This window comes from Emericellopsis atlantica, assembly GCF_019669845.1.
Source record: "Emericellopsis atlantica unplaced genomic scaffold F5Z01scaffold_19, whole genome shotgun sequence".
Lineage (NCBI taxonomy): Eukaryota > Fungi > Ascomycota > Sordariomycetes > Hypocreales > Bionectriaceae > Emericellopsis > Emericellopsis atlantica.
Genome location: NW_025764721.1, coordinates 8,332 through 34,330, shown reverse-complemented (window position 1 = coordinate 34,330; position 25,999 = coordinate 8,332). Strand labels below are relative to the sequence as shown.

Genomic DNA, 25,999 nt, shown 5'->3' with positions numbered 1-25,999 from the left:
TGAGTGAAGTTGAGCGGGGTATTACATAACGGTCTGTTTGGTTCAGATACTAGCAAGGTACTCCGTAGGCAGGTACTACGTCGAAATTGCGCCACGCACCAGCCATTATAATAGCGTATTTTAGTATTTGAGAAACCAGTGCCCTTTACCTACAGGTACCTACAGGTATTACCTCATGGGTCGTGCATTCTCAAGTTGAATTCTGATTGAGCCCACCTGTTGCAACGTGAACCGCGCGTAGAGACAGCATACCGCCTTCCATAAGCCTCATCCTCCGGTTGCATTTGCTGTTCTCACATATCAAGCAGTGCCTGACCGACCCGACTTTACACGCCAACCGGCAAGCACACGTGTCATGGAAGGCGGTCACCACGAACCGGAGCTGACCACCGAGGATATTGAGGCCGTACGTGAAGCCTGCCATTCATTATATCGTCCTTCATCCCACTAAACAAGGCTGGTAGCTCATCCTCACACTCTATCGACCAAATCCGCCAGATGTGATAGCGGCAACACAGAAAAAATTGACAGAGATACAATGCTCACCCCATTCGTGGGCAATTGCTCGCGATCTTCTCACAAGGGCGGACGAAAAAGTCAGGTTCCACGGGGCCCTGATCATCATTGTCAAACTGAACACTGAAAGGTATGAGGTTTCTCAAAGTGCAGCCCAGCACCCGTTGCAACATCTTGCATTAATCCAAATATCCAGCTCAACATTAGGCGATCACAATGCGGGCGAACTTCTGACAGGTCTGTTGGATTGGTACATGGCCTCTGTAGCCCACGGCGGTTCAGTGCTCGTATCACGAAAGCTGTCATCCGCACTAGCTACCTACTTGATACACTTCCCGCACCTTTGGAGGCGATTCGTGCCACATCTTGTGCAGTGTATGGCCACGGGCAAGTTGGTCGCTCCAGAAACTTCCCTGGCACGGTTTCCCGAGCACCTAGAGTGTCTGGATCCCGTCCGAAGTCGAGCGATCCTCTGGGTCATCAGCAACGTCGTGGATGATGCGGCTAAGGTTGATTTTCACTCGGCGCATAAGTAAGAAGACTCCCGAATCACAAGAGCTCCTGCTGATTCTTGCTCCAGCAGCGAACTGTATGAAACGTTGCGTCTCAATGTCGCTGAATCCACTGCTGTCATTTGGAAGAGCTTGGAATATGTTCAACCTGACCCAAAGGCCGATGAGGAGGCCATCAGATGTCTCCAAGTAAGCTGTTCAGCTTAGTGTCTCTCGCCCCGTCGTAGTGACTAACCTCTCTTCATAGTCTTGGGTGTGGTTCTCGCAGAAACTGGCCGCGCGAGACTCACTCTTTATAGATTCGCTTCGGCCTCTCATCTCCGCGGTAATAGCTGGATTATCGACCAACGATATGTTTCAACCAACAGTGGAACTTCTCACCGACATTTTAACCAACTTTCCATCGCTTCTGACCAGCGAACACTACACCTTGCTCGCCGACACTCTCGAAAAGGCATGGTGTGTGAATTATTACCAGAGACTACAGCAGGGCGACTTTGAATTTGACGCAGTACAATTCGGTCAGCTCATGCTCGCATATGGTGAGGCTCGGGTCGAAATCCTGATGCGAAGCGAGAACCACCAGGATCACGCCTTGCTCGGTAAACTTTGTGGGCTGTTATCCTTGAATGGTCACCCTGTTGTTGAAGACAGAATCTTTGTTCCTGCAGTGGAATTCTGGTCGACATACGTCGAGACATTGACGGACGAGGTTTTCTCTAACGCGGAAAGCTCTATTCCTTGGGCATCGACTGCCACATCTTTCGTGCTGGAAGCTGTTTCAAACTCGTGGCAGCGGATCATATATCCTGATGCCAATGAGCTGAGCCAATGGGACAACAGCGATCGCATTGGGTTCATAGACGCTCGAAAGGACGTTGCTGATCTCCTACAATCTACCTACGCCCTAACCGGATCCCGATTGTTGGTCACCTTTGCTGATCTTCTCATTTCCGCGGTATCATCTGAGGACTGGGCACGTTTGGAGGCTGCAGCATTCTGTCTTGGATCCCTCGCAGATTGTGCCAAGGAAGAACCGCAAAGTGATGAAGCACTGAATTCTGTCTTCTCCTCGCCATTGTTCAACACGCTTCGTGGCGGCCATACCCTACTGCCCCCACGCGTTCGCCAAACATGCGTCAGCCTGATTGAGAGGTATACCGAGTTCTTCGAGCGCTACACCGAACTTCTCCCGCCAGCTTTGAACCTTCTGTTTAGCTTGGTGGGCGATACGACGCTGTCGCAGCCCATCTCAAGGTCTATACTTCGGCTCTGCTCTTCGTGCCGACATCATCTTCACTCCGAGACGGGTGCGTTTCTTGACGAATATCAGCGCATGAACGCAACCCAGACAATGGAGTGCGAGACTGCAGAGAAAGTTCTCGGGGGCATCGCGTCCGTTGCTCAAGCCTTGGAAATCGAGTCCGAACGCCTTCAAGCTCTCCGCAAAATCATTGGGTTCGTTGAGATCGACTTACAGACCTGCCATGCGCTCATTGCGTCACCCAATGCCACGGGTCGCCCCATCTGTCCGCCAGAGTCTCGATGCCTCGATGAGTCGTTCGATGAATCTCCAGCTCTGCATATTGGTATCAGAGTTCTCAGATGTCTCTCCTCTGTAGCCAAGGCTTTCCAGATCCCGGCTGAAAGGCCAGTAGAGATCGATGGTAACTCCAAACTTGAGAAGGAGAAGAGTCCTCAACTTGCAGACCTCCAGAGGCACATTTTCGACATAATTGTTCAGCTGCAAAGGGCTTTCCCGCAAAGTGTTGAGATTGTTGACAATATCTGCAGCATTCTTCGAAGTGGTTTCTCGGAAACCGAGCACGGCCCCTTTGTCTTCCCACCAAGACAAATTGCGGAATACTTGTTTTCGCACACAACACACTCGCCCCGAATAGGCGCGCTTGTCAAGACTGCTTGCTCTTTTTCGAGTTCTCTAAAGCAGTATGGCGAAGGTTCTATGCGAGACAAACTGCTCGCGGACTTGTTCAACTGGACCATCGGGCTCCTACGTGGCCTGTCAGGTATGACCCATGTGCAGGATGGCACTCGTGGGTGAGTGCCCCTTGCTGACATATGTTGCAGGTCCAGAAGCCGACCCGGAATTATCGCACAATGCAATGGACTTTATCACGCGGGTATTGAGCGGAGCCCCTCAAGTCTTGATCGATGCTCATCCGTTTGATCCGTCTGAGTTCTTCTTCCTCTTCACTCTGCAGGCTCTGGATGGGAAGGAACCACTTCCAAAGATGGCATCGGCCGGATTTTGGGTACGTCGATCATTGTCTGGCCGGGAAATTTGTCGACTGACCAATGTTCCTTGAAGGCACACTTCTTACAGCTAGCGGGCAATCCTCCCCCAGTTCAGCACCGGGTCATCGACCTAATGAAAACACTTGGTCCACTGGTCAGCGAGAGTTTGATGAGGAACTTTGGCGGCAACGCTTCGCGGAGCGAGCTAGACAAGCTAAGCGAGCCGCTCAAGAAGCTCATCACTTGGTACCCGGCCGCGCCAGGCTGGCTCGAGTCAGCGCTGGAGCAGGTGTCCTTTCCTGGCTCTCACCTCAATCCACGTGAGAAAGCCATATTCGTCAAGAAGCTCGTGAGGTACGCACGCTCCCCAACCCATTGTGGTATTATACATTTCTAATCAAATATCTCAGCCTACGTGGCTCTCGGACGACGACGCAAGTTGCCCGTGATTTCTGGCTCGCAGCGCGAGGGTCCAGCTTTGCGTATGCTTCTTGATCTGCTTTTATCGCTTCCGTTCGGGGATCTGGAATTGTCCCGCGCCATGTCTACTGTCGCACAGTCCCTGGCCGCAGAACCTCGATGCCTCGGCTCAGGATGCACCAGCAAGACCTATAGCTTCCCTAACTTTGCTCATCGTTTCCGCAGCGCTCCGCCTGGCTTTGGCTGCTCCATCAGCTTCTACCTTGTCGAGAAAATCACGGCGCGAGCCCAGCAGTTCCTGATATCGCTGGCGGAAGCCAGCCAGCCCAGTTATGACAACATCTGAAACCATGTCCTTCAGCTGTCTGGCAGAAAGGTCGGAGTAGTCTGAGGCGAGCTCGGATGAAGACCTCGTTCTGGTGTCGAAAATCGACAATATGTCCAGTAGGTTAGAAATTCCTGGTCTGTTGGCAGGATCGTACGCAATGCCTGCTTGCGAGTCCGTAAGTGCAGAGGCGATTTTTTTCCGAATCTGATCCGGCCCATCGGTCAAGAGGATACGAGATCGCTCAGCCTTGTGCGACTTGGACATTTTTGCGGTCGGGTCAGTGAGGGACATGACGCGTGAGATTGGAGCTCATCCGAGTCAGTTTCCAAGACAATGCAAAGTTGAGTCATCTTTCACACTCACCACAGAGGGTAACTGGCGCTACAAGATGTTTGCCATAGGCAGAATTGAAATTTGTCACGCATTCGCGGGCAAATTCTAGATGTTGTTGTTGGTCTTGCCCAACCGGCACATGTGTTGCCCTGCGGAACCGTTAGCCAGGTACTTTCCCACAACACCACAAGTCATACCGATGGACCAGTATATCAGCTGCCTGCAGGACGGGGTACGAGAAGAGACCCAGTTTGAGCTGGCCGCCTACTTTCTTTTCCTCAATGCTCGAGGACTCTGCCAGATTGAGCTTCGACTATACACAGCAGCCTTAGTACACCTGCAATGCTGGAGAATGGGGAATGGAGTTTCGTGATCCAAGGGGTTGTGGAGGGGCGGTTTCATGTTCCTATAGTGTCGGCGAATAGCCAACATCGACGTCAAGCAACCTACCTTCCATTGGGTCATGCGTGATAGATACCCGACAGATGCTGTACAGCTGAGGATCCACATGAGCTCTGCATGTGCAGGCACCTGAATGTACAATTAGTACCGATCAAGATCTGGATTGGACACGCTCAGTGGGCGACTAACAGAGGACTGGTGGAAGATGGTGCACCGGTCAGGGTCCAGGCCTATAGCCAGCAATGACGCCAGTGCCTCTGTTCTCCATTGTTTCAAACTTTCTCGAGGTTGTGCCGTGGTGATGGCATGGAGATCAACAACTGAATAAATGAGACTGGTGGTGACTGGTTCCTCGTTTTGCAGAGATACCCACTGGCGCAGGGCTCCCGCGTAATTGCCCAAATGCGGCACGCCAGTTGGCTGAATACCAGAAAATATGACTTTCGAGGCAGCAGCACGACTTCGCAGTCCTGCCAAGCCCGCCATGGCACCTGATCAGCTGTATTGTCTCGCAGACTCCTCCTCCCTCTGGTTCCAGTGCCGGAAAAGAGCAAAAGTGGTTGGAAATAGAATGAGGGCGCGTCGGGTTCACGGGAGTTGCTTGATGTTCCTGAATCGCTGGGGCCTGATTCTCTGAAGACTGCTTGCACGCGCGATTCGCAAGATGGAGTGCTAATCAGTATGCATCTACCGAGGCGCGCTCAGAGACAATCTCACATCCGCATTAAAGAGTAAAATACTTCAGAGACCTCAGGATCGATTAATATCCTTGCGTTCTTGCATTATAAGGCACATTAAGCATCTGCTGTGAATGGAATTTTGGCAGGCAGTCCTGGTACTATAGCTGTCGTCGTACAATCAATCTTACACGTAATTTGGGTGCCCACTAGTCTTGAACGTCAAGCATTCGGACTGGATCCAAATTCTTGAGGTACTTCAGTACCCATTGGTTAACGAGGCCCGCTTGCCTCCGAGGATAGGCGGTGATTAAGGACCTTGTCTGCTTCCAGCGCCGATTCAAGAGGCTTGACCTGCCCGAGGTGAGGCCATGCCGCGTTGATGTCAGTCTCGTACTGCCTCGTATTCTGCTTCGTCACCGATTGTCCTCCTAACTCGCTGAATTCCCACATGTTCGCCTTCATTCCAATACCGTAGTATTGGTGCTTCCGCAGATATGCAAGCCATAGCTGAACCGTCTCTGGATTGCCGTCCTTGATTTGAATCAAGCGTCTTAATGTGATACGTTCAAAGTTCTCTTGCGACTTTTTGAAAATGAAATGACTTCGGGGAACAGTCCACCTCTGGGTAATTCGGGGCAGCGGGACCGGGCCGTAGGCTGGTAAGCCAAGGTAATACGCAGCGCGTAAAGCGAAGTCGCAAAAAAAATCCAGAGGTTGTAGGCTGTATGAGCGCAACTGTAAGTCGCAAGAGGGGATACCGTGCTCAGCCTCCCGCTTCAAGGGCTTCAAGTGTAGGGCTTGCACGGATCGTGGATGGCGCGGACTTTCAGGTTCGGATGTCGCTTGAGTCGATAAATTTGGCTTACGGTCAGCCTCTCCTGATCTGGACACCGTCAGTATATATGCAGGAACCTAGACGTCCTCGCGCGCAAAATGGCGAGGAGTCTGCGCTGCTCTTGGAACACTTACAGTGACGCTTTGGATCGTCTGCTGCCTGCAAGAGCCAGCATTGGCTGCCGAGAACAATCAGGGTATGCCCTTTGCCGAGCCACAAGGCTCACCTCATGCAAGGCAGCCCTGCGTGTCAACGAGAAAGGCATTGTGCTGGTAACAATGTTGACGCGAAGGCTTCGCGACAATCTGAAATTCTCGACAGTCACAGCAACCCATGGCGCATATCCACATGGCGTATCAGGTAAGCCCGCTTATGCGCATACAAATGGCAAGCAACATGCATTGATTAGGTACTACTACGTACTAACGTTAGTAAGTACTACTAGGTATGTATTCCGCACTACGGAGACGAACCGTTTGAACTCATGCTCCGTATTAACTAGTCCTTACTACTTAATTACTTACGTAGGTACTACTTACTGTAGGAGTAAATAGGGTACCAAACGGGACGATTAGGAACAGCAGTCAAGCTTTTTTCAGGCAGTACGGATACGGGACATCCAAAATAAGCACCTCCGTCCTCGATTCGTCTCTACTTCAGGCCGACCTACGAATTCCTTTCATCCCCACCAGGTTTGTAGTGCTATAATGCAACAATGTCTCGCAAAATCAGTGAGCCTCACCGACTCGAAATAGAGTCAATGAGTCAACGAGCACCAACTTGCACGTTACCCAAGTTTGGCGGAGGACCAGGTGACCCGAATAGCCGACACGAGTTGCCAAGGCACTGCATGCTGCCCGTAGCCAACGGGTTGTGCGCAAGTGAGCATCATGAGCACTTCAGTTTTTAAAGTCGAATCAGACAGCACTGATCAAGGCCCAACGCTAGTGGAGTGGTATTTGTCGAGTCGCGTCGCGTCGACGTACGATGCCTAGAACAGCATTGCTGGATCTGCATCGTAAGCTCGACGTTATGACGAGCATCGAGTGACTCCAAGAGCTGGTCCATAGCAAACCTGATTTGCCCGGGCGTTTATGTGGTATCCAGGGATAATCTGCGTGTCGAATGGTTCTTCATCCCTTGAACTTCTTCCGCTGGGACAGGAACTTCCGGTAAGAGCCTTTCTTACCACTGGTCTTGTCGTGCTGGATATTGGCGTACTTGTGACGCATCTTTGACTCATCTCGAGAGTCTAGTGCTTCTTGAAGCAAGTTGTGCTTCCGTTCCTTGCGTGTCATTCTTGCGCTGTAGAAGTCCGTCGGTCCAGCAACGATTTCCCCAACCTGGGCGTACTTGGGAATCTCAGGCCGCAAAGCCTTTCTTTGCTGTTTAGGATCCAAGACATTGCGCATACGGAGAATTTGCCAGTCTCTCTTCAGCTCAGAAGTCGCGTCGGCCTTGGGGAGGTGGAACCAATCCTTCCCGGCGGTGTCCTAGAGTGAATTAGCACATGCTCGTGAGGATTATTTTCCCATGGCTGGTGTGTGATTGGGCAAGTCAGAGTAACTATGAAAAAAATGGGGATCATATGGTCCCGAGGACATGTCCAAAACGGAATGTCTCTCGAGTCACAAGGCCGCGAAGCGGTTCCTTTCATCATGAAAATGCACATTGCGTCGGCGGAATGGAGCTTACCTCGGTTGGAGTTTTCGTGGTCTGGATCTGGCGCACTGACAAGGCTTCACGAGGAGCCGCGCCACGACTTGGAACAGATGTCAAGCTCCCGGACAATGGAGGCTTGTTGTCGATTTGCTGGCTTGTACGGGTTTTCGAGAGCCGCGACTCGGCTTCGCGAAGCAAGCCATCGAGATCGATATCGGCGAGACTTGTCATGTTCGCGAGAAAACAGTTGACGGCCAAAAAGTGTCGATGCTCAGACTGCAAAGACAGATTTTGAGCGTCGGGTGGATACTTTTAGTGTTGGGAGAGATTAACGTTAGTAGCTTAGTAATTTATAATTGCCCCGCCCACTTCAGCCATAGTGGCTGTCATCCTCAGTTAACTTAGACCAGCCACAAGCCCAGCCAAGTTAGGCTCGGTGTGTTTTGGTCAGCGCCCAATGAACCAGCCATCCCGCTACAGGACCGCGCTTACAACTAACTACGTAACCATCAACACCACAACCATGGATTCTCAGGCAGCGAGCGCTGCGCACACGCAGCAGCGGGCTACGGCCCCAGTGTACGATACGACTCAAGGTGGTCATTACGGTAGGTTCTTATAACCCTTCCGCTTCATCATCATCGAATGCGAGACTGATGGTGGGTACGTGGAATCTAGGCGCTTGTGCTACGGTGAGTCAAAGTGCCAGGCCTCTTGAAGTGGAAGAGCAGGCTGATGGTTTCTACAGCTCGCATCGCAAGGCTTTGCTCCGGCGGAGCTGTACACTGGACCTTGGGCGAATGTGCGGTCTTCCACACAGCTGTCACCAGATGAGCGCCGTTAACGCGTTTGCAGGTCCACCAAGGTCTTACAGGACAGTATAAGGACATTCTCACCACCTACTGGCAACAAACGATCAGCCATCTGGAGCAAGAGAAGCACGAGTTCAAGATTCATCAGCTGCCCTTGGCTCGTATCAAAAAGGTCATGAAGGCAGACCCAGAGGTTAAGATGATCTCCGCAGAGGCTCCAATCTTATTCGCCAAGGGCTGTGATATTTTCATTACTGAGCTGACTATGCGCGCCTGGATACATGCCGAGGAAAACAAGCGACGAACACTGCAACGGTCTGACATTGCCTCGGCGCTTGCCAAATCTGACATGTTTGATTTCCTGATCGACATAGTTCCAAGGGAAGAGGCGGCGTCCCATGCCAAAAGAGCCAATGCGCAACCTGCAGCTCCTCCACAAGCAATGCCCACTGCCGGGCAACCGCCGATACCTGGACAGCATGGGACTATGCCACCAGGCCCACCTGGTCATTCCCTCGGACCAGGCGATTACATGGGAACTCACTCAATGGCGCCGGAACAAGAGTATCGCCAGAATCCTGGCATGTACAGTGGCCAGGTACCGCCAGGTCCTGCGCCCTCCTATGGACAGGCCCAACCGCAAATGTACGGAGAGATAGAGGGCATGTATCCGTACCCTGGCATGCAGCCTCAACAGGTAAACTCATCACCACATAGCTGACCAATGACGAATCCTGATAGCTCTCTAGGCCCCCATGTCATCCGAGGACTTCGAATAGGTCAAAACAAGATTAATGACGACGTATTGTGGACAAATCGAAAGCAGGTCACTTCTGACAGAACACTTGTACGGAACGGGATGCTGGTCAATGCAATATGTCTCACGGAAATATTCGCAATTGCTTCCTAGCTCAGTGAATTTCAGTACTTCAACATCTACTTCATCATTCCGAAGCGCGATGAGAAGTTCGCAAGTGGCGCGCTCTTCGTAGAATTTTGTGTGATAGGTACGAGCCTATGAAGCATCCTTGTCAGTATCCGCACAGCGGCTAAGCAGATGAAATACGTACTTCTCGAGCAGCAGAGGGCCATTAATTGCGTCTACCCGCCCATATTTCTTATTCCTTGTCGAAATGTCGAAGAACTCGTCGTGATTTTCGGACTGCAGTAGTGCAACGGTTTGCTGGAGTTCGTCCAAGTTTTGGCGAAGCATTTGCCCATTATCGAGACTGTCCACGAATTCCGTCAGGTACAGCACGTCCTGGGCTAAAGCTGCAATGCCATGAGGATTGATATGCTTTACGTCTGGAGACAGCGGAAGAGCCTGTTTACTTGAGTCAACGTTGCTCACGAATTCAACAACAACCTTACAAGTATCTTATCAGCCGCGTGACTCAAAGCATCGAAATAGATCAGCTCCTTGATCTCCGTCGGAAGCCCCAACAATGTCGAGTTCATGATATTGGAAAGATAGTGCGTCAAGGTATGCATGTAATTACTTGGTTCCGCAACAACAGCACTAGGAGTCCTGAAGATGAAGTGTGAGCCAGCTTTCGACAATTCAATCCATACTTCACTTACCAATCATATTCAGCCGTATCAACGAGATCGTCAATCTTGGAATTCACGACCTCAAAGATCCTTTTTTCGGCAGTTTTCTTGTTGTTACGGAACTGCGCGGTCGCATTGAGTTTTAGAGGTCCGCCAGCTGAAGTGGAGGACCTCGCCTCGATCAGTAGTTGCTCAAGATCATAGCAAGCCTTTTCAAAATGTTCCAAATTGATGAGAATCTGGACAATCTGGCCGAGGTAATGCGAGCTCAATCGGTCCACCAATGATTGACAGACTTTTTCGGTCAACAATTCATCGAGTGACTGCCGGAACGTCAACGTGGATCAGTCATGTAACGGGGGTCGACGTACTCGCTTCAAGGTCTCGTCGATCACATCAGGATGCTGGAAATGGTCGTCCGAAAAGAAGTAGAATTGATTGAGGAAGTTCCTGATGTCGATGCAGCAAAGCGGGTACATTTGGGAGAAGGGGAGGACGCAAGGAAAGCTGCCCCCGATCAGTGAGAGAACAGCACAAGCTCGCTGATAGTACTCACGTCAATTCATCCGTCGACTTGTCTGGTGAGTACCAGCTCACGTTGACAACTTTCTCGTATTCTTCCTTTGTGTTGATAGCCATGGGCATGTAATCATCAGTGAAGACAATCTATGACCGCATCAGTACTGTGGTGCAGTCACTGGCACTCGTTGCGACTCACTTCCTGGAAATCGTCGCTAAACCTGCGCTTCAGTAACTCTGCGTATTTGTCAAACAACTTGAGCAGAAATGCATCCAGAGTAGACACAGAGTAGCCCCAGCCCTCGAAGCACAGTCAGCAGCGAAAAGATTTACGTCTGGAACTTGCCTCACCTCCATAGTTTGTATGAACATGATTATGAATGTCTTGATTTTGAGAAGCACTTCGGCATTGTTGACATCATAAAGGGCTTTCGCAGTGAGGTTCACCGCAGTAGTGCACATGGACTCCCATAGCTCCTCAACCTAGAGTGTGTCAATTACAATCATGGCGAGTTGGTGTCTTCAATTCCCACCTCTGCCGGAGATCTCAACTGAGGTATGCGAAGAGTCGTCGCTCTCTCGACAATGGCGAAGCCGGCGATGCCTTCGAGAAGGCTGCTGAGTGAGGACTCATCTTCGGCCGCCAAAGTCACAGTGCTCGGCATCAAGAGGTCCTTTTGCTGTCGGCGTGTGGCGGAGTACTCAATCCGAAATTTGTCGGGTTGACCGAGGGCTTCATGAATATGTAGAGCTTCATATAAGGGTGTGAAGTCGACTTGGAGCTCTTCGTTGCTCAAGACGTCAAATTCCTCACTTTCATCGCAAACTAACTCGATGGCAGAATTCAGCTTGAATTTTCCCAAGAAAGGATCCTCTTCGATACGTTTTTTCTGTCGAGTCCGACGCATTTCGGTGTGGTAAAAAGCTACTTCGCCGAGGAATTGCGAGGTTTCTCGAATATGATATAGCCAAGTGTTCAAGTCATTCATGACTGCTTCTGAAATAGACTTTTGAGATGCTGGTATCGACTTCTGGATGAGACTTGCTAGTCGGTGCTGGGTCGCGTAACGATTTTGTAGGATAGGCACAAGGTGCTCATTCTGCAAGTCCTCAAGGGACTTCAGTGCCAGATAATATTTCCTACGCCTGACAAGATCGTGAGCATGATTGACTGCATGAAGTATTCTCAAAGAGTCGCCCAATGCACTCGAGGCATCGGCAACGTTCTGTCTGATCGCTTTCGTATTGACGAGGGCACTCTTCTGTTCGGCAAGCTTCTCTGTACTTGCTTGAATGGATTGGTTGAGTTGCAGAATTTCGCCCGTTAGGCTCACTGTTCCTTCTCGTACATGTTGCAGTCGCGTGACAGAATCCAGGAATTCTTCGTGTTTGGTTGATCCAATCCTTTCGATATCGGCTTCGCGGTCATCGGCATAACGACTAAAGCTACTGACCAGCGAGGTCGTGCGGTTCGACGTTGTAGCCTCCTTCAGTGTAGGGATCAATTGGTCGAAGAAATCGTGGTCGGATGATGACAAAATGATCTGCACATTACGTTAGGTGTCAGTTTCGTGTTCTTTAATCAGTATAGTGCAGCGAAATGACTTGCCTGCGACACGGCTGCATGATAGTCATCTGTATTGAATTGGCGTCGCGGCATGGCATTCGGGCGCACCATGTCTTCAGCATCGGTCGCAAACTGCCCAACGAGCACTGTTCGACCCGAGCAAGTTCCGGCAGCACGTTCCCAACCTCGCTCTGTGACTCGAGAGGTTCGCCAGGTGTTGTCTGGAGTAGAAATCAGAGCAAAGATGAGAATGCGGGTGGTACTAGTCGAAGCACTTTTGATGCTGTACGGATACGTAGTAAGTGAGGTAAGGTACGCAGCCAGAGCAAGGCAGCGAGATTCGACGCTAAGCCATTCTTGGATCGATGCTCATGCCTTACCTACTTGTACGCGGGGGGGCCGGGGGGGCTATTTTTGGACACGTACATGAATAAAGCCGCAAAGGGCTCAGGAAAAGTATCACGTAAATGATCATCCTTCACTATATCACACTTCTTATTGAATAGAGCTCAAAATATATCAGCGGTTTGTCAAAGGACGAGCAGCACATGTTGCTGGGGTAGTATAGTGCTTAGTAAGCGAGTTGAGCACTCATCTAGTTAAGTACGTACTTCTTTTGGTAGGGTAAGTACTTTATCTAGACGTTATACTTGTCATTGTACTGTGTACTACTAATAAATACCAGGATTTATACGCCGGCTCACTGTCCTATTTCCTTTGTATGATAAATGCTGACTTATGGATCAGCTCCTAAGCCTCTCTCAATTGTCGACTCCAATCTGTTACCGCTCATCCTGCTCTGTGAAGGCAATACAATCACCAGTGTGGGCAAACACAGGCCTCAAGTGTTTTGGGCTCGCTTTGGAACAAATGCAGATGATCTTCCAGGACCGAGCGCGTAACGTCAGTCAATTGGAACTGGCTTGTGGTATGAGAAGCTTCAGAATGCAGATGACCGAAGCACCTGGGATGCTTGAGTGAAGCATACTTAAGGTAGGTACCTGGTGATGAAATACTAAGGTATCTGCAGTTTGCGGTCAGACGGAACTGCTTGCGCGTTCAGGGTTGCCGGGCTTTCCACCTGAAGTGCATTAAGGCAGTGGCAGCTACCAATGCTCTTTCGTGTTATGGTAAGGAATGTCGTCCCATCCCCATTGCTTCACTTGCAGCTCACCCTGATCATCCCTCACCTCCGCGGCGCCTGTCTGATGACCCCCTATTCCTCGTTAATCTAGTTCCTGGGACTCTTGTGTCACTACAAGGAAAGAACTCCACAGCGGACTGAGGCTCTCCTTCCGAGACTCTGCCTCTGCGAGCAAAGCGCCAATCATTGATTTCCAAGACTGCTTGCTTCCTTCCTTTTTAGCAAATACACCCATTCTCTTCTCGCATCAGAGCCTTCCCTCCGGCGTGCAAGTCTACCTGCGTCTGTGCACACAGAGGCTTCGAGTCCAGTCTGTTCTGTCAATCGTTTCATCACTTCCCTTCAAAGTGCTTCTCCCTGAGGTAACTTCAAGGTACATGTCTGATAAGCGAAAACCCGCAGTCGCTTCTCGTGGATCAGTCCCCAACTCACCTCCTCATCGCGCGAATATTATAACTCCACTGAACACCAACAGCTCAAGGTTCGGACATGCCTCCCCCTGCCTCCTTTACCGAATCCACTTCGTCGCGGTCTTTCCGCTTGCCAGCAGAATCTGATCCATACGGAAGCACACTTTCCATGGGCTCTGCCACTTGGTCGCCTAACAGTATGTCCAAAACATCATACCAAGAGAAGACTGAAGGACATATTGGATCCGCAACGCCAACTTCGGCAACGAAATGCTACGGGGACGCGTATCGAGGAAACATGTCCACATTGGAGAGAGATCCCTTCACCACGCCTGGCCGCAGCAAGGGGCTCTCCCCCACTGCTTCGGCTTTTGAACCTATCCTGAGAGGCAACAAGAGGATTCATTACCCCATTGGAAACCCCATTGCCGCTGGACTGAGTACAGATCTCGGCTTGTCCAGGTTTCTGAGCATCTCCCACTCGCTGGGCGTTTCGGTCCCCGACGTCGAAGCCTGGCTGACGGCATGTAGACAGATTTGGTAACCCGAGGTCAAGCTAACTGTACTCTAGGAGCTCGACCAACACGGGATTGTCAGGTTCAACGAAAAGTACATTGCATCTCCTCCTGGTCACGTGCTCATTCAGTTCGAGGACATTCGCGATGCGTGCTCCGTACATGCCAGTGCCCGTCTGGGTCGCAAGAGTTGGACAGTCAGATTCATAAGTCCCGAGAAGATGCCCGAGGTCAGTTTGATCCAAGCTGTCTAGTTTCTAGTCAACACTGACGAGTACGCCACAGGGCGGATTTCCATGCCCGAGTCAAGACTTTATGCTTTGTGGACAGGTCGCAGTATTAGCGGCTGTGCCTACGAATGCGAATATCCCTCCGCAAACCTCTATCGAGCTTGTAAAGTCATATTTGCAGCAACATGGGCAGCTATTCGCCTTTGTGCATTTCTCGACATTTCAAGATGGTTCCTTCCGCGCAGTGGCCGAGTTCTGCAGCGTGACGGCCAGTATCTGTGCTCTTGGCGACCATGGCGGAGTCACTATCAACGAGGTAAGCACTTCCCACTTGCCTACTAGTAGACAGCGTGCGAATACCCCACCAACTGAACTGGTGAATAACACGTCCAGGGTATACACTTAACAATAACTCCGTATGGAACATCTAATCTGCCGGCTGGAGGAATGTTAGACATCCTTCCAAATGGGCCTGCCAATACTTGTCCGAGCGGCACTAACATGGCTGACATGCCAATGGAAGTTGTTTCGCATCAAACGCATCAAGTTCCCGCTACGGACTTACAACACACTGCCGCCATGTATCCGCCGTTGTTCCAGCCCCAATACTCACCATCGATCCTGTACACGCTAGACTGCGTTTCGACCATGGGCCAGAACACACCGACTACGCCTATCACACCACGCTATCCTATGGGCACAATGTATCAGACACCCCCGTCACCAGCCCCTACCTCAAACACTCATCATAGTCCATCACGCTCGGGCCAGAGGCTCATACGACCAGACGTTCAAAAATACAGTATCCAACGTCTCAATAGATCACCCCACCGTAATGGAGTCGGCCATCATAATCACGTGGACATACAGCACATTCGGGATGGTATGGATGTTCGCACAACGGTGAGACTAATACAGTACCCCTTTTCTGGCAATTACTTAATTTGGCCAGATAATGTTACGAAACATACCCAATAAAGTTGACCAGGCCATGCTGAAGCGGATCGTAGACGAGTCCAGCTGGGGCAAATATGATTTCATGTATTTGCGGATCGATTTCGCCAATGATTGCAAGTATGTGTTGATCAAATAATTTCATGCATTAGGCTGTAAACTGACTGAAATTTAGTGTTGGATACGCCTTTATCAACTTCGTGGATGTAGGTCAGTTCGGCTTGCTAATAACGCAACTTGCTGACAGCATCGAAGCCTCTTGATATTGTAGATGTGAGTTCGCTGTAGCGAATGCCAAGCGCTTCCGAGCGTATGCTGACTCAATCGCAGTTCGTAGATGCCCGTGGAAACCAACGATGGTGAGAATCAGACCGTGGCTGCATCATGGAGTCTTTGGATTTCACTGACTGCACAGGAATTGTTTCAAGAGTGACAAGGTCGCCGAAGTATCCTATGCCAGTATGTTCCCAACAAATGCCTCGGACCTCAATTAACACATGGAAGCCATTCAAGGAAAAGACTGTCTTGTTCAGAAGTTCCGCAACAGCTCTGTCATGCTCGAGGCGGCACACTATCGACCGAAGGTGGGCAGCGCCGTGAACGCCTCGAAGGGAGCGCAAAGGATACTAACCAGCATTAGTTGTACTTCACCTCCAATGGGCCTATGCCAGAGCTGGCAGGACAAGAGGAGCCTTTCCCCGAGCCAGACAATCAATCGAAAATGAAACGAAGCTGCGAGAATGCTGAACACGTTGGTAAGGGCCTCAGCTTGTCCGTCAGAACTCGGCTGACCGATCTCCCTCTCCAGGTCTATTCACTCCAAATGCTGGGCAGCACTTCCGGGATGAGCAGCGGCGGAGGCGGTCACAATTTGATCGAGGCACCCGTCTTGCTGCACTCGAAGAGTACGATTACGACACAACCATCCACCATCTCTACCACCCTGAGCATCTCGCAGTTTGCAGGCGTGGCTCTTAGATTGCCGCTTTCAATCGCATTGTGTTTGTATGTTGGAGTTTGACTTTCGGGCAATCTCCATCAATCTGCTTCACCGGCTTCATCGGTCCTTCCTGCAGGTATGCAGTTGTTTCTACGCGACACAAAGCATTCACCGAATAGCCCAGAAAGTCTGGCAAAGGAGTCTAGTAAAGATATCAATTTCAAATGTTATGGCTCGTTATATTGCATGTCGGAAATGACATCGAGTGTGTAACCCCTTATTCAGTTCAAATCCAAACTTCGTAATCTTGATCCTCATCAGGTTGGGGGTGTTCAGGCAAGGCTGGTAGAGGTTTCCGGGCTTGTACATGTTGTGCCGAAGTCGAGCGCCTTGAACTGTTGAGGCAGTGTTTATCTGCGGCAATAGAAGTTGAGTTCACCACCTTCAAGCTGTCATCGCCCAAATCAAGATCCATGGGAGATGGTGGTTTAGGGCCCAGAGCACCACCGGAGGGACTAGGATCGGGCACGTGATTCCCTTTGTTTGTGTGCAGCTCAATGTGAGCGCCCGAGTCGTTGAGCAGCAGTGTCTCGGCACCTGTCCTATATATGTTCGTTTCATCTTCTCCCTCAGAAACCCCAGGCTGTTGGCCAGACACGGAGTCGACAAAAACATTCTTCACATCAAGGTCGGCTGCGGAATATGCGGGCACATCCGTGTGGGCATCGAGGAGTGGTGCAAGATAAGGGATTGGTACGCCCCTTGAGAAAATTACAAGGAACAAGCAGCAAAGCAGGAGAATAGCTTGCGCAATCGCCATCCTCTTCTGGAACACCACCTCGTCTGCGAGTAGGTTCAGACGAGAACTCAGGGCCACCACATCTCGATCCGCCTGGTCGCGCTGCGTTTCAAGTGCAATGACGGTGCTTTGCCAGATCTGATCGTACTGGTCCCTCATCCCTCGGAGTTCCGCCATAACAGTGCCATTCAGATTATCCAGAAAGGCGGCGACTTTCTTCAGTTGCTTGGACTCGATCTTGCTCAGCGAGTCTTGGACGTAACGTGAGTGGTCTTCGAGATACTGTAACGACAGAGTGAGATTGGCTTCAACGTTATGTAGACGTTTAGTGATGGCGTTGAAAAAGCCCTCCTGCACCGTAGGTGACGCTGTGACTGCGCTATTCGTGCTCGATGATCGGTGCCTCGTGGCCGCCCCCGACGTTGCATTTGCTGGCTTCGCCGCGTGAGGTGGGACGTCATTGACGAAGTCCGTTGACCTTGTCGAGGTGGGCTTGGAGCGGGCATCTGCCTGCGCTGACCTATCAGCCTTGCCTGGGGCTCGAGCTTCGACAGTATCTACAGTCGACGAACTTGTGGACGTTTGAGCTGCATCGTCGTGGACAATCTGCGTCCTGGAAGCCTCTGTAGCAGTTGCGACATGGTTGTCGCTAGCATGAAAGTCCTCTTGGCCGGAGAAAGCAGCCTCTCTTTCACTATGATAGGACGCCATGTGCTCGGCCTGACAGGTCTGGTCAATAAGAAGATTCATCTTGGAAGGTATAGTGCAGACAGATGAAGTTGGCCTGGACGTCAACGGTTGATGACTGCTCCCTTCGGCAGGTGCTGCATGGGCTTCACCTGCGCGAGCTGAGTCAATGGCATCCCCGACTGGATCAATCCTCTGGCTAGAATCGAGAAGAGGGGCGTCCTCTCCACTTTCTTGCGTGTCGTCTTCTCGACCCGGCTCGGTGTCTTTCCAGGAGTCCAGCATACGGGAACCGTGGATTCGTAGCAGTGAGACAGGGCAGTAATACTCATTGCCATAGTGTGAAAGAAACTCGATACGCACATACTTCGCCCAGATCTGCGGGTGCTCGACCAAGAACGCCTGTATATCGCGCGAGTTGCGGGCTTCGAACTCCCCAACTGTTCTCCAGCGATCTAGTTTGACTGGATAGCGATCGCTCACGCTAACCCGGAATCTCCTGATCATGCTTGAGAAGAACTCGAAGTTGGCGATGACGATGGTGTCTATAAGAATGTCATCACTGAGCTCAACGATGACAAACTTGTTGTCCACCCCGCATTCCAAGAGCATGTAGGTGTCCTTGTTCTCGATCAGAATAGCTTTGGCATTCCTGGTGCTTCGTCCCGTCTTGAGAACCGTCGCGCCTGCGTCAAATGAGGAATATGAGAAACGCTCTTTACATGTTTTGCCTGCGTCTTTGCTTCGGTGTAGCCAGGTTGGGTCGCCTTCGTAGAGGATTGGGTCCTGGTCTTGGGGTGCATGACCCCCTGTAGACAAGTCGGCACCACGATACTGATCCCGCCTTGGTTCATTGATGTACTCTTGGAAATCAAGAGAGATTTCCTCCTCGTCTCCGAGGTCAAATTGGCCCAGGTTCGGTGGAACTCGCTTGCCACCCTCTCCTGCTGCAACCTTGCGGTGTCGGAGGTCTTGCGGATCCTGACCAGTGCGCCGCAGCATCATTGCCTTCCAATCCTCAAAGGACATGAAAGGCGTTTCCTCGGCGGTCGGGGCCTGGCTAGCTTGAGCTTCTGTGGTCTCGCCATCTTGAGGTGCGTTGCCAGCGGGGGGGTTAGCTACAATTTGCTCTTCGTCATTGACCTTGTCCGTGTAGCTCGGTGCAGCCTGTTGCGACTGCCACGGTGTTGGGCTGGCAGCTGAGCCAGTTGCTGAATTGCCGCCCCAAGTGCTGGTGAAGCACAACTGTGGCAAAGTATGGGTGATGTGATTAATTGTGCGGGCTTCGCATGTTGTGATGTTGGTGGCTAGATCTTCGCCTTCCCTCGACTTGGCTGTGTTGTCTGGCTGACCGTGGCACGCTATTATGACCGAAAGGAACAGTGTAGTGAGGGTGAAGCAGCGTTGCGTGAGACGTTGACCCATTATGTTGTGTTGTTGTGGCGTTCCAAATGCAATGATGTCGACAAAACATGAGGTTGGTGCGTCTCGAGAAACATTTGACGCGCATAACAGCAACGGTCAACAGAAAATACCGAAAATGTTACTGGTGCGGAGCAGGCACCAAAAGTCAGGCCAACAACACTTGAGAGGCACAGGTTAGAATTGACAATTGCGAGGTTGATGATGATAGCTGAATCGACTGAGCAATAGGGTTGGTGAGGTACGTCGGGCAAAAAAACGCTTGTTACTTGCACAAAAAACCAAGCGACAGATGGGAAAGTGACACTCTGGTTCTGAACCAGCTTACCTTACTACCATATTTACCCAGAAAACACGAACAGAGTGGTCCCAGCTTATACCCCAGGGAAATTGCTCGAACCAGCATGTTCGTGTTTTCTGAGTGAATTCGGTACTTCCAGCAGCTACTAATACTTTACTACTACGAAGTACTACTTCCCTACCTAAAACCACGTACTAGTAATTACCTTGCCAACTCATCACACCACCGGCAGCACTTCACACTCGGTAAGCGTGCGCCGATTTTGCGCGAGAGAACAGGAGCTCGGGGTGAAACTCATTCGGGTGGTGGCTGGTGGGCTCAGGGTAGTATGACGTCAGTTGCGCCAGCCAGGGATGCATTCCAAGAACTTGCTCACGCATCTTCACTGACTTACGCAATGGGATTCCTCGAAACAATGCGCTGCCCGGTTTCCGGGCTCGAAATGTTGTATAAGTACTAGTTGATCGTAGTTTATCCCTTGCCATGCTTGCGCTCTTCGACTCTTCGACTCCCCAAAAGAGATCACACCAAAAACGTCACCCGTTTCCTGCATCTCATTCAAACGCACAAAGTCACCATGTCTGGACCAGGCTCGATATTCGACCGCAATAAGACAAACACCCTCGAAGCCCAGACACAGCTATGGAGGGCTATGTGTGACAAGCCAAAGACGGTCAAGAAATACCTGACGAACGACGTGGTGTGGGCAGAGCCAGACAACAAGATTTACTCCCGCGAGACGAAGCCCACGGCAATGGAGCATATTGAAAGCTACGAGCCCTGGACAGCCTACCGCATCCACGGCGAACCCGCCTTCGTCGAGGTCGATATGATGAGCGCAGCGCTGTTGTATAGGGTCACAGTTTGGCGTCAGCAGGAAGGTGGGCAAATGATACCCACTGAAGGGGTCTGCTCAAGTGTGTGGAGGCAAGGGGCTGGGGGGGACTGGAAGTGCTGTATGCACCATTTTACCAAGGCGCCGGAGGCTTGAAAAAGGCTCTCGCCCGGGCCAGAGAAATTTCACAGCTCAACTGTATCTTTTGGTAATACTACTTACCTATCCAAGGCCTTGGGGTATCCCATGTAGCTATGCTAATGATTTGAATGCGACGAATCATGGAATCCGCCACGCTTCGTATTCCACTGTTGCTCCTACGCGGTCCTGCGCTGGTCTGCTCCGGCAGACTCCAGCCGACAGTCTTTTACTCATTCTTTTTTTCTTGGCTTGAGCGCGATCACATTGGCGGGGGTCGGGGCCGGCGGTCTGAATCGCGGGACCCTTTGAACATCAAAATCTCTGTACCTTACCCCTCCAAAATTTTGAAGTACCCCACCATCGTAGAAGCCTGGGTGACCGCCGAGAATTTCATTTGCGCTCAACTTTTCCCTCTTTCCATTCGCAACGCGGACAAGGACCCGATTCGACCCATGCTGTTACGCACACAGTGATGGCGGGGACCATGAACACCTTCATGTTGGTAGGAGGCTCCGCCTTCACGTCTCGACAAGCCGAAGAACTATGCACTCGCATCAACAAGGCCAGCCCTGAGACTCCGATCACGGATATCCACGGCAGTTGGGTATATTTCGTTCACGTCACGGACCGCGCCAATGAGGGTCTTGTCAGGCAGAAACTGGCACACTGGCTTGAGCTTCCCACTACAGATGCCGCTTCGATCCCGGAAAGTACTGAGGCAACAAAAACTTGGTACATCGTCCCTAGAAATATCTCGCCATGGAGCTCGAAAGGCACGAGCATTGCTCACGTCTGTGGACTCAAGGACCATGTGGAACGCATCGAGATGGGCCGGGCAATCACCATTACTTTCCAAGACGCCTATCAAGCTGGAGACATCTTGTTCAAAGACCTTCTTTCAGACCGCATGACGGAAACTATGACAATGAGCCAGCCAGACCCAACATCAATGTTTCAACGTCATCAGAGATATCCCTTGGAGATCGTGGATATCTTTGCATCCAATTCAAGCCCGCTTGACGTCCTTCGCGATTACAACAAAAGGCGCGGACTGGCATTGGACGAATCTGAGATGCAATATCTCGTGGAGGTATTCAAGCAGCAAGGAAGGCCGCCCCACGACATTGAGCTCTTCATGTTCGCACAGGTAAATTCGGAACATTGCCGTCACAAGCAGTTCAACGCCAACTGGACTATTGACGGCAAGAGCATGGGCCAGAGTCTCTTCCAAATGATCCGCAATACCCACAATCAAACCCCCGACAATACCGTGTCAGCCTACAGCGACAACGCAGCGGTGATGAAGGGAGAAAAGGCGTCGTTCTGGGCCCCAGACTACTCCACGGGAACGTGGAAACTCACCAAGGAAGTCGTTCATGTACTGATCAAGGTCGAAACTCACAATCATCCCACGGCAATATCTCCATTCCCCGGGGCCGCAACTGGCTCCGGTGGTGAAATCCGCGACGAAGGCGCTGTGGGCCGTGGGTCCAGCCCCAAGGCTGGGCTCTGTGGGTTCTGGGTGTCCGACTTGCTGATGCCGGAAGAGAAGGCGCCTTGGGAGGTAGACATTGGGCGTCCGGCGCATTTCGCAAGCAGCTTGGACATCATGCTCGAAGCACCCATCGGCAGTGCCCGTTTCAACAATGAATTTGGCCGGCCTTGTCTTCTAGGATGCTTCCGAACACTGCTGACGAACGTGGGAAGCCAGCGTGATCCTGAATGGAGAGGATACCACAAACCGATCATGATCGCAGGGGGGGTAGGCACAGTCAGGCCTCAACATGCTATCAAACATCCGGGAGATGTTCATGAAGAGGCCCATGCCATTGTGTTGGGCGGGCCAGGGATGCTCATCGGACTCGGCGGTGGCGCCGCATCAAGCAACGCTTCAGCCGAGGAAACTGCGGAACTTGATTTTGCCAGCGTCCAGCGTGGCAACCCCGAAATGCAACGGCGGGCGCAGATGGTGATTGACGCATGTGTGGCCCTCGGGGATCAAAACCCAATTGCCATGATACATGACGTGGGTGCCGGCGGCCTATCAAATGCGCTACCAGAAATCGTCAATGATGCCGGGTTTGGTGGCAAATTTGAGCTTCGACAAGTCCACACTGCGGACAACAGCATGAGTCCATTGCAGATATGGTGCAACGAATCACAGGAGAGGTATGTTCTCCTTGTCAACAAGGAGAGCGTAAATCGTTTTGCCAGCATCTGCCGTAAGAGCCCTATGAACTCGGATATTCGACGCAACGCTGATGAATTCTAGGACGTGAACGTTGCCCCTTTTCCGACGTAGGAGTAGTCGTGGCTCAAGGCCCCGATGGGAAGCTCAGCTTGAGGTTGACAGACCGCGATGGTCAGAACGGGCCAAATCCTATCTCCCTTCCTATGGCAGATCTTTTCCCTAAAGGTCGCCGTTTGGAGCGGGTCGTTGAATCCAGAGATCTCGGGCTACCAAACTTCGATGCCGTTGCCTGTCTCCAGAACGTGTGTGGTAGCGAGGCTTCGAAGGGCGCCCTGATCACCGAAGGTATCAAACGCATATTTCATCTGCCTTCTGTGGGTTCGAAATCCTTCCTGATCACGATCGGCGACCGAACGGTTGGGGGATTAAGTGTACGCGATCAAATGGTCGGCCCTTGGCAAGTCCCTGTAGCGGATTGTGCTGTGACCGCCACCTCGTTCAGCATCGACGCGGCGCAGCGCACGGGTGAAGCTATGGCCATGGGCGAGAAGCCACCTTTGGCGCTCATCTCACCAGCTGCATCTGCTCGAATGGCTGTGGCTGAAAGTCTGTTGAACCTTGGGGCTGCCGATCTGTTCGATGGTATGGAGAGGATCAAGTTGTCCGCCAACTGGATGGCGGCTGTGAACCATCCGGGAGAAGGTGCCGGACTTTTTGAGGCGGTCAAGGCGATTGGTATGGAGCTTTGCCCACGGCTCAAGCTTTCGATACCGGTCGGCAAGGACTCTACGTCGATGAAAGCATCATGGAGGGACCGTCAAACCAAAGAGGACAAGAGTGTCACTGCCCCAATGTCGGTGGTCATCACTGCGGTCGGCGTCGTCGAGGATGTTCGGCGAACTTGGACCCCTCAACTGAGACGGTTGGAAGATGTCGGCGAGACGATACTCATGTTTGTCGACCTTGCCAACGGCATGCAAACCTTGGGGGCCTCGGCCCTGGCTCAGACGTTCGGGCAGACAGGCAACGTTGGTCCGGACGTGCGTAGCGCAGATCTCATCGCGGACTATTTCGACGCGCTTTCCCAACTACACAAGAGCGGCGTTGTACTCGCCTACCATGACCGATCCGATGGTGGCCTGGTCACCACCGTGGCAGAAATGATGTTCGCCGGCCACTGTGGTGTTGACATGGCCTTGGATGACCTATCTAACACCGCATCGGCGAAGGACATGATCGACGCTCTATTCACCGAGGAGCTCGGTGCTGTCTTCCAGATCCGCAAGCGCGACGAGACCAATTTTAAGCGTTGCTTTGCCACATGCGGCCCGCCTCCAGGCTTGATAAAAAAAATTGGAGTTGTTACGCCCACGGCTAAGCAGTCACTGACCATCCGCTACGGAGCTCGACCTGTTGTCAGCCTGGATCGCATCGAAATGCAGCAATGGTGGTCAAGGACATCCTACGCCATGCAGAAGGAGCGCGACAACCCGGTCACTGCCGAAGCTGAATACAACGCGATCGCTGATGCAGAAGATCCTGGAATCTCGTTCCGATTGAAATTCAGACCCAACGAGAGCATTATGCCATTGACCGGTACATTGGGCAGCTTGGTCCGACGCGCTCCCCGAGTAGCGATCCTCCGCGAGGTTGGCATCAACAGCCATCGTGAAATGGCATTCGCTTTTAAAGCAGCAGGCTTCGAGCCTGTTGACGTTCATATGAGCGACATTGTCGACGGACGCTCGCTGCACGATTTTGTCGGCCTCGCTGCAGGAGGGGGCTTCTCCTATGGCGATGTCTTTGGAGCTGGCGTTGGGTGGGCGCAATCAATTCTGGAGCACAAGCATGTCAGGCAAGAATTTGAGAGCTTCTTCAACCGCGCTGACACATTCTCCATCGGCGTGTGCAACGGCTGCCAGATGCTGACCCGCCTGAAGAGCCTGATTCCCGGGGCTGAAAGTTGGCCCAAGTTTGTGGAGAATTCAAGCCGCCAGTATGAGGCGCGCTATTGCATGGTCAAGATCGAGGACGATGCCAAGGCACCCTCCGTTTTTCTTCACGGCATGAATGGCTCGGTACTGCCAATCGCTGTTGCGCATGGCGAAGGTCGTGCTCTTTTCAGCTCAGAGTCAGCTCACGATTCGCTCGATGCTGAGGGCTTGATACCCATCAAGTATGTGAACAACCGTCTCGCTGTCGCGGGCGCGGAAGCATACCCGCATAACCCGAATGGTAGCCCAGGTGGGGTAGCAGGTGTACGGAGTCGGGATGGCCGAGTACTGGCCTTGATGCCTCATCCTGAACGCACTATCCTCGCGGATGTAGGTAGCTATGTTCCGCCGGAGGTTGGGGATTGGGGGGAATTCGGCCCATGGGTACGGTTGTTTAAAAGTGCACGACGATGGGTAGAAGTACGGGATTCTTAGTAATTCTATTATAAACCTTACTTATTACTCTATACTTATTATAGTTATTTTACGTGTAAAAAGATCCGAATATAAAAAGTTATATAATACTGCGAATATAATACTAAGTACTTCTTATTTATATAAAGGCCTTATATAATTATATTAAATTTATAATTTTATAATATATAATACTAAAGCTAAAAAATAATTTTAAGAAAAAAAATTAAAAACTCTTTATATAAATTTCTTTAATATTAAAAATTTTTTATAATATTAATTTAATATTAAGATTTATTTTTATTATATATAATTATAAATTATATATTTTTATAAATATTTTTTATTAATTAATTAAGCTAATTTTAATAAAGTTTCTATTATTTAATATAATAAAATATAAAATATAATATAAAATAAAATTTTAATTTTAATAATATTAGTTTTATATAAAGGTTTTTTAATTATATAAAATATTATATAAAATATTATATAAAATATTATATAAAACTTTTATAATTATAATAAAGTTTTTAATAAATTTAATTTAAATTTATATTAAATTTTATATAAATATTATTTATTTATATCTTAATATTATTTCTTATAATATAATATATTTTTAAAAA

At 50.7% G+C, this 25,999-nt stretch overlaps 9 protein-coding genes across 9 annotated transcripts; 4 read left to right on the top strand and 5 right to left on the bottom strand.

Moving 5' to 3' along the window:
• Nucleotides 1-355: 355 nt before the first annotated feature.
• On the top strand, nucleotides 356-3,826 carry F5Z01DRAFT_689318 (armadillo-type protein; the record flags this gene model as incomplete). Its single annotated transcript, XM_046266075.1, has 8 exons — nucleotides 356-406; nucleotides 465-646; nucleotides 713-1,048; nucleotides 1,097-1,217; nucleotides 1,276-3,055; nucleotides 3,117-3,301; nucleotides 3,358-3,638; nucleotides 3,695-3,826. The coding sequence occupies 8 exons, from the start codon at nucleotides 356-358 to the stop codon at nucleotides 3,777-3,779; spliced, it is 3,021 nt and encodes a 1,006-aa protein (XP_046116671.1). The 3' UTR covers nucleotides 3,780-3,826.
• Nucleotides 3,741-5,253, bottom strand: F5Z01DRAFT_689316 (tryptophanyl-tRNA synthetase; the record flags this gene model as incomplete). The annotated part of the gene is made up of 5 exons (XM_046266074.1): nucleotides 3,741-4,340; nucleotides 4,396-4,514; nucleotides 4,563-4,678; nucleotides 4,816-4,896; nucleotides 4,957-5,253. 5 exons carry the CDS (start codon nucleotides 5,251-5,253, stop codon nucleotides 3,874-3,876), a joined length of 1,080 nt encoding a protein of 359 aa, XP_046116670.1. The 3' UTR covers nucleotides 3,741-3,873.
• A 142-nt stretch (nucleotides 5,254-5,395) lies between these two features.
• On the bottom strand, nucleotides 5,396-6,581 carry F5Z01DRAFT_726027 (putative tryptophanyl-tRNA synthetase). Its single transcript, XM_046266649.1, has 2 exons — nucleotides 6,417-6,581; nucleotides 5,396-6,330 (listed from the first exon to the last, which is right to left on the bottom strand). Exons 1-2 carry the CDS (start codon nucleotides 6,545-6,547, stop codon nucleotides 5,718-5,720), a joined length of 744 nt encoding a protein of 247 aa, XP_046116669.1. The 5' UTR covers nucleotides 6,548-6,581; the 3' UTR covers nucleotides 5,396-5,717.
• Nucleotides 6,582-7,415: 834 nt separating this feature from the next.
• Nucleotides 7,416-8,175, bottom strand: F5Z01DRAFT_637911 (Fcf2 pre-rRNA processing-domain-containing protein; the record flags this gene model as incomplete). The annotated part of the gene is made up of 2 exons (XM_046262319.1): nucleotides 7,416-7,775; nucleotides 7,978-8,175. The coding sequence occupies 2 exons, from the start codon at nucleotides 8,173-8,175 to the stop codon at nucleotides 7,416-7,418; spliced, it is 558 nt and encodes a 185-aa protein (XP_046116668.1).
• A 292-nt stretch (nucleotides 8,176-8,467) lies between these two features.
• On the top strand, nucleotides 8,468-9,535 carry F5Z01DRAFT_624873 (histone-like transcription factor and archaeal histone; the record flags this gene model as incomplete). The annotated part of the gene is made up of 5 exons (XM_046261391.1): nucleotides 8,468-8,552; nucleotides 8,623-8,636; nucleotides 8,693-8,746; nucleotides 8,800-9,453; nucleotides 9,506-9,535. The coding sequence occupies 5 exons, from the start codon at nucleotides 8,468-8,470 to the stop codon at nucleotides 9,533-9,535; spliced, it is 837 nt and encodes a 278-aa protein (XP_046116667.1).
• A 157-nt stretch (nucleotides 9,536-9,692) lies between these two features.
• Nucleotides 9,693-12,690, bottom strand: F5Z01DRAFT_726021 (exocyst complex subunit Sec15-like-domain-containing protein; the record flags this gene model as incomplete). The annotated part of the gene is made up of 10 exons (XM_046266648.1): nucleotides 12,436-12,690; nucleotides 11,360-12,370; nucleotides 11,178-11,309; nucleotides 11,026-11,127; nucleotides 10,864-10,973; nucleotides 10,679-10,814; nucleotides 10,338-10,630; nucleotides 10,128-10,284; nucleotides 9,827-10,080; nucleotides 9,693-9,783 (listed from the first exon to the last, which is right to left on the bottom strand). The coding sequence occupies exons 1-10, from the start codon at nucleotides 12,502-12,504 to the stop codon at nucleotides 9,693-9,695; spliced, it is 2,355 nt and encodes a 784-aa protein (XP_046116666.1). The 5' UTR covers nucleotides 12,505-12,690.
• Nucleotides 12,691-14,026: 1,336 nt separating this feature from the next.
• Nucleotides 14,027-16,667, top strand: F5Z01DRAFT_637908 (RNA recognition motif 2-domain-containing protein; the record flags this gene model as incomplete). The annotated part of the gene is made up of 10 exons (XM_046262318.1): nucleotides 14,027-14,487; nucleotides 14,545-14,692; nucleotides 14,793-15,008; nucleotides 15,086-15,595; nucleotides 15,645-15,766; nucleotides 15,822-15,852; nucleotides 15,935-16,005; nucleotides 16,062-16,105; nucleotides 16,151-16,230; nucleotides 16,287-16,667. 10 exons carry the CDS (start codon nucleotides 14,027-14,029, stop codon nucleotides 16,665-16,667), a joined length of 2,064 nt encoding a protein of 687 aa, XP_046116665.1.
• An 81-nt stretch (nucleotides 16,668-16,748) lies between these two features.
• Nucleotides 16,749-19,935, bottom strand: F5Z01DRAFT_176263 (Sad1/UNC domain protein). Its single transcript, XM_046257959.1, has one exon. The coding sequence runs from the start codon at nucleotides 19,495-19,497 to the stop codon at nucleotides 16,873-16,875; it is 2,625 nt and encodes an 874-aa protein (XP_046116664.1). The 5' UTR covers nucleotides 19,498-19,935; the 3' UTR covers nucleotides 16,749-16,872.
• A 933-nt stretch (nucleotides 19,936-20,868) lies between these two features.
• On the top strand, nucleotides 20,869-25,504 carry F5Z01DRAFT_176182 (phosphoribosylformylglycinamidine synthase). Its single transcript, XM_046257958.1, has 2 exons — nucleotides 20,869-22,993; nucleotides 23,044-25,504. Exons 1-2 carry the CDS (start codon nucleotides 21,244-21,246, stop codon nucleotides 25,389-25,391), a joined length of 4,098 nt encoding a protein of 1,365 aa, XP_046116663.1. The 5' UTR covers nucleotides 20,869-21,243; the 3' UTR covers nucleotides 25,392-25,504.
• Nucleotides 25,505-25,999: the final 495 nt, after the last annotated feature.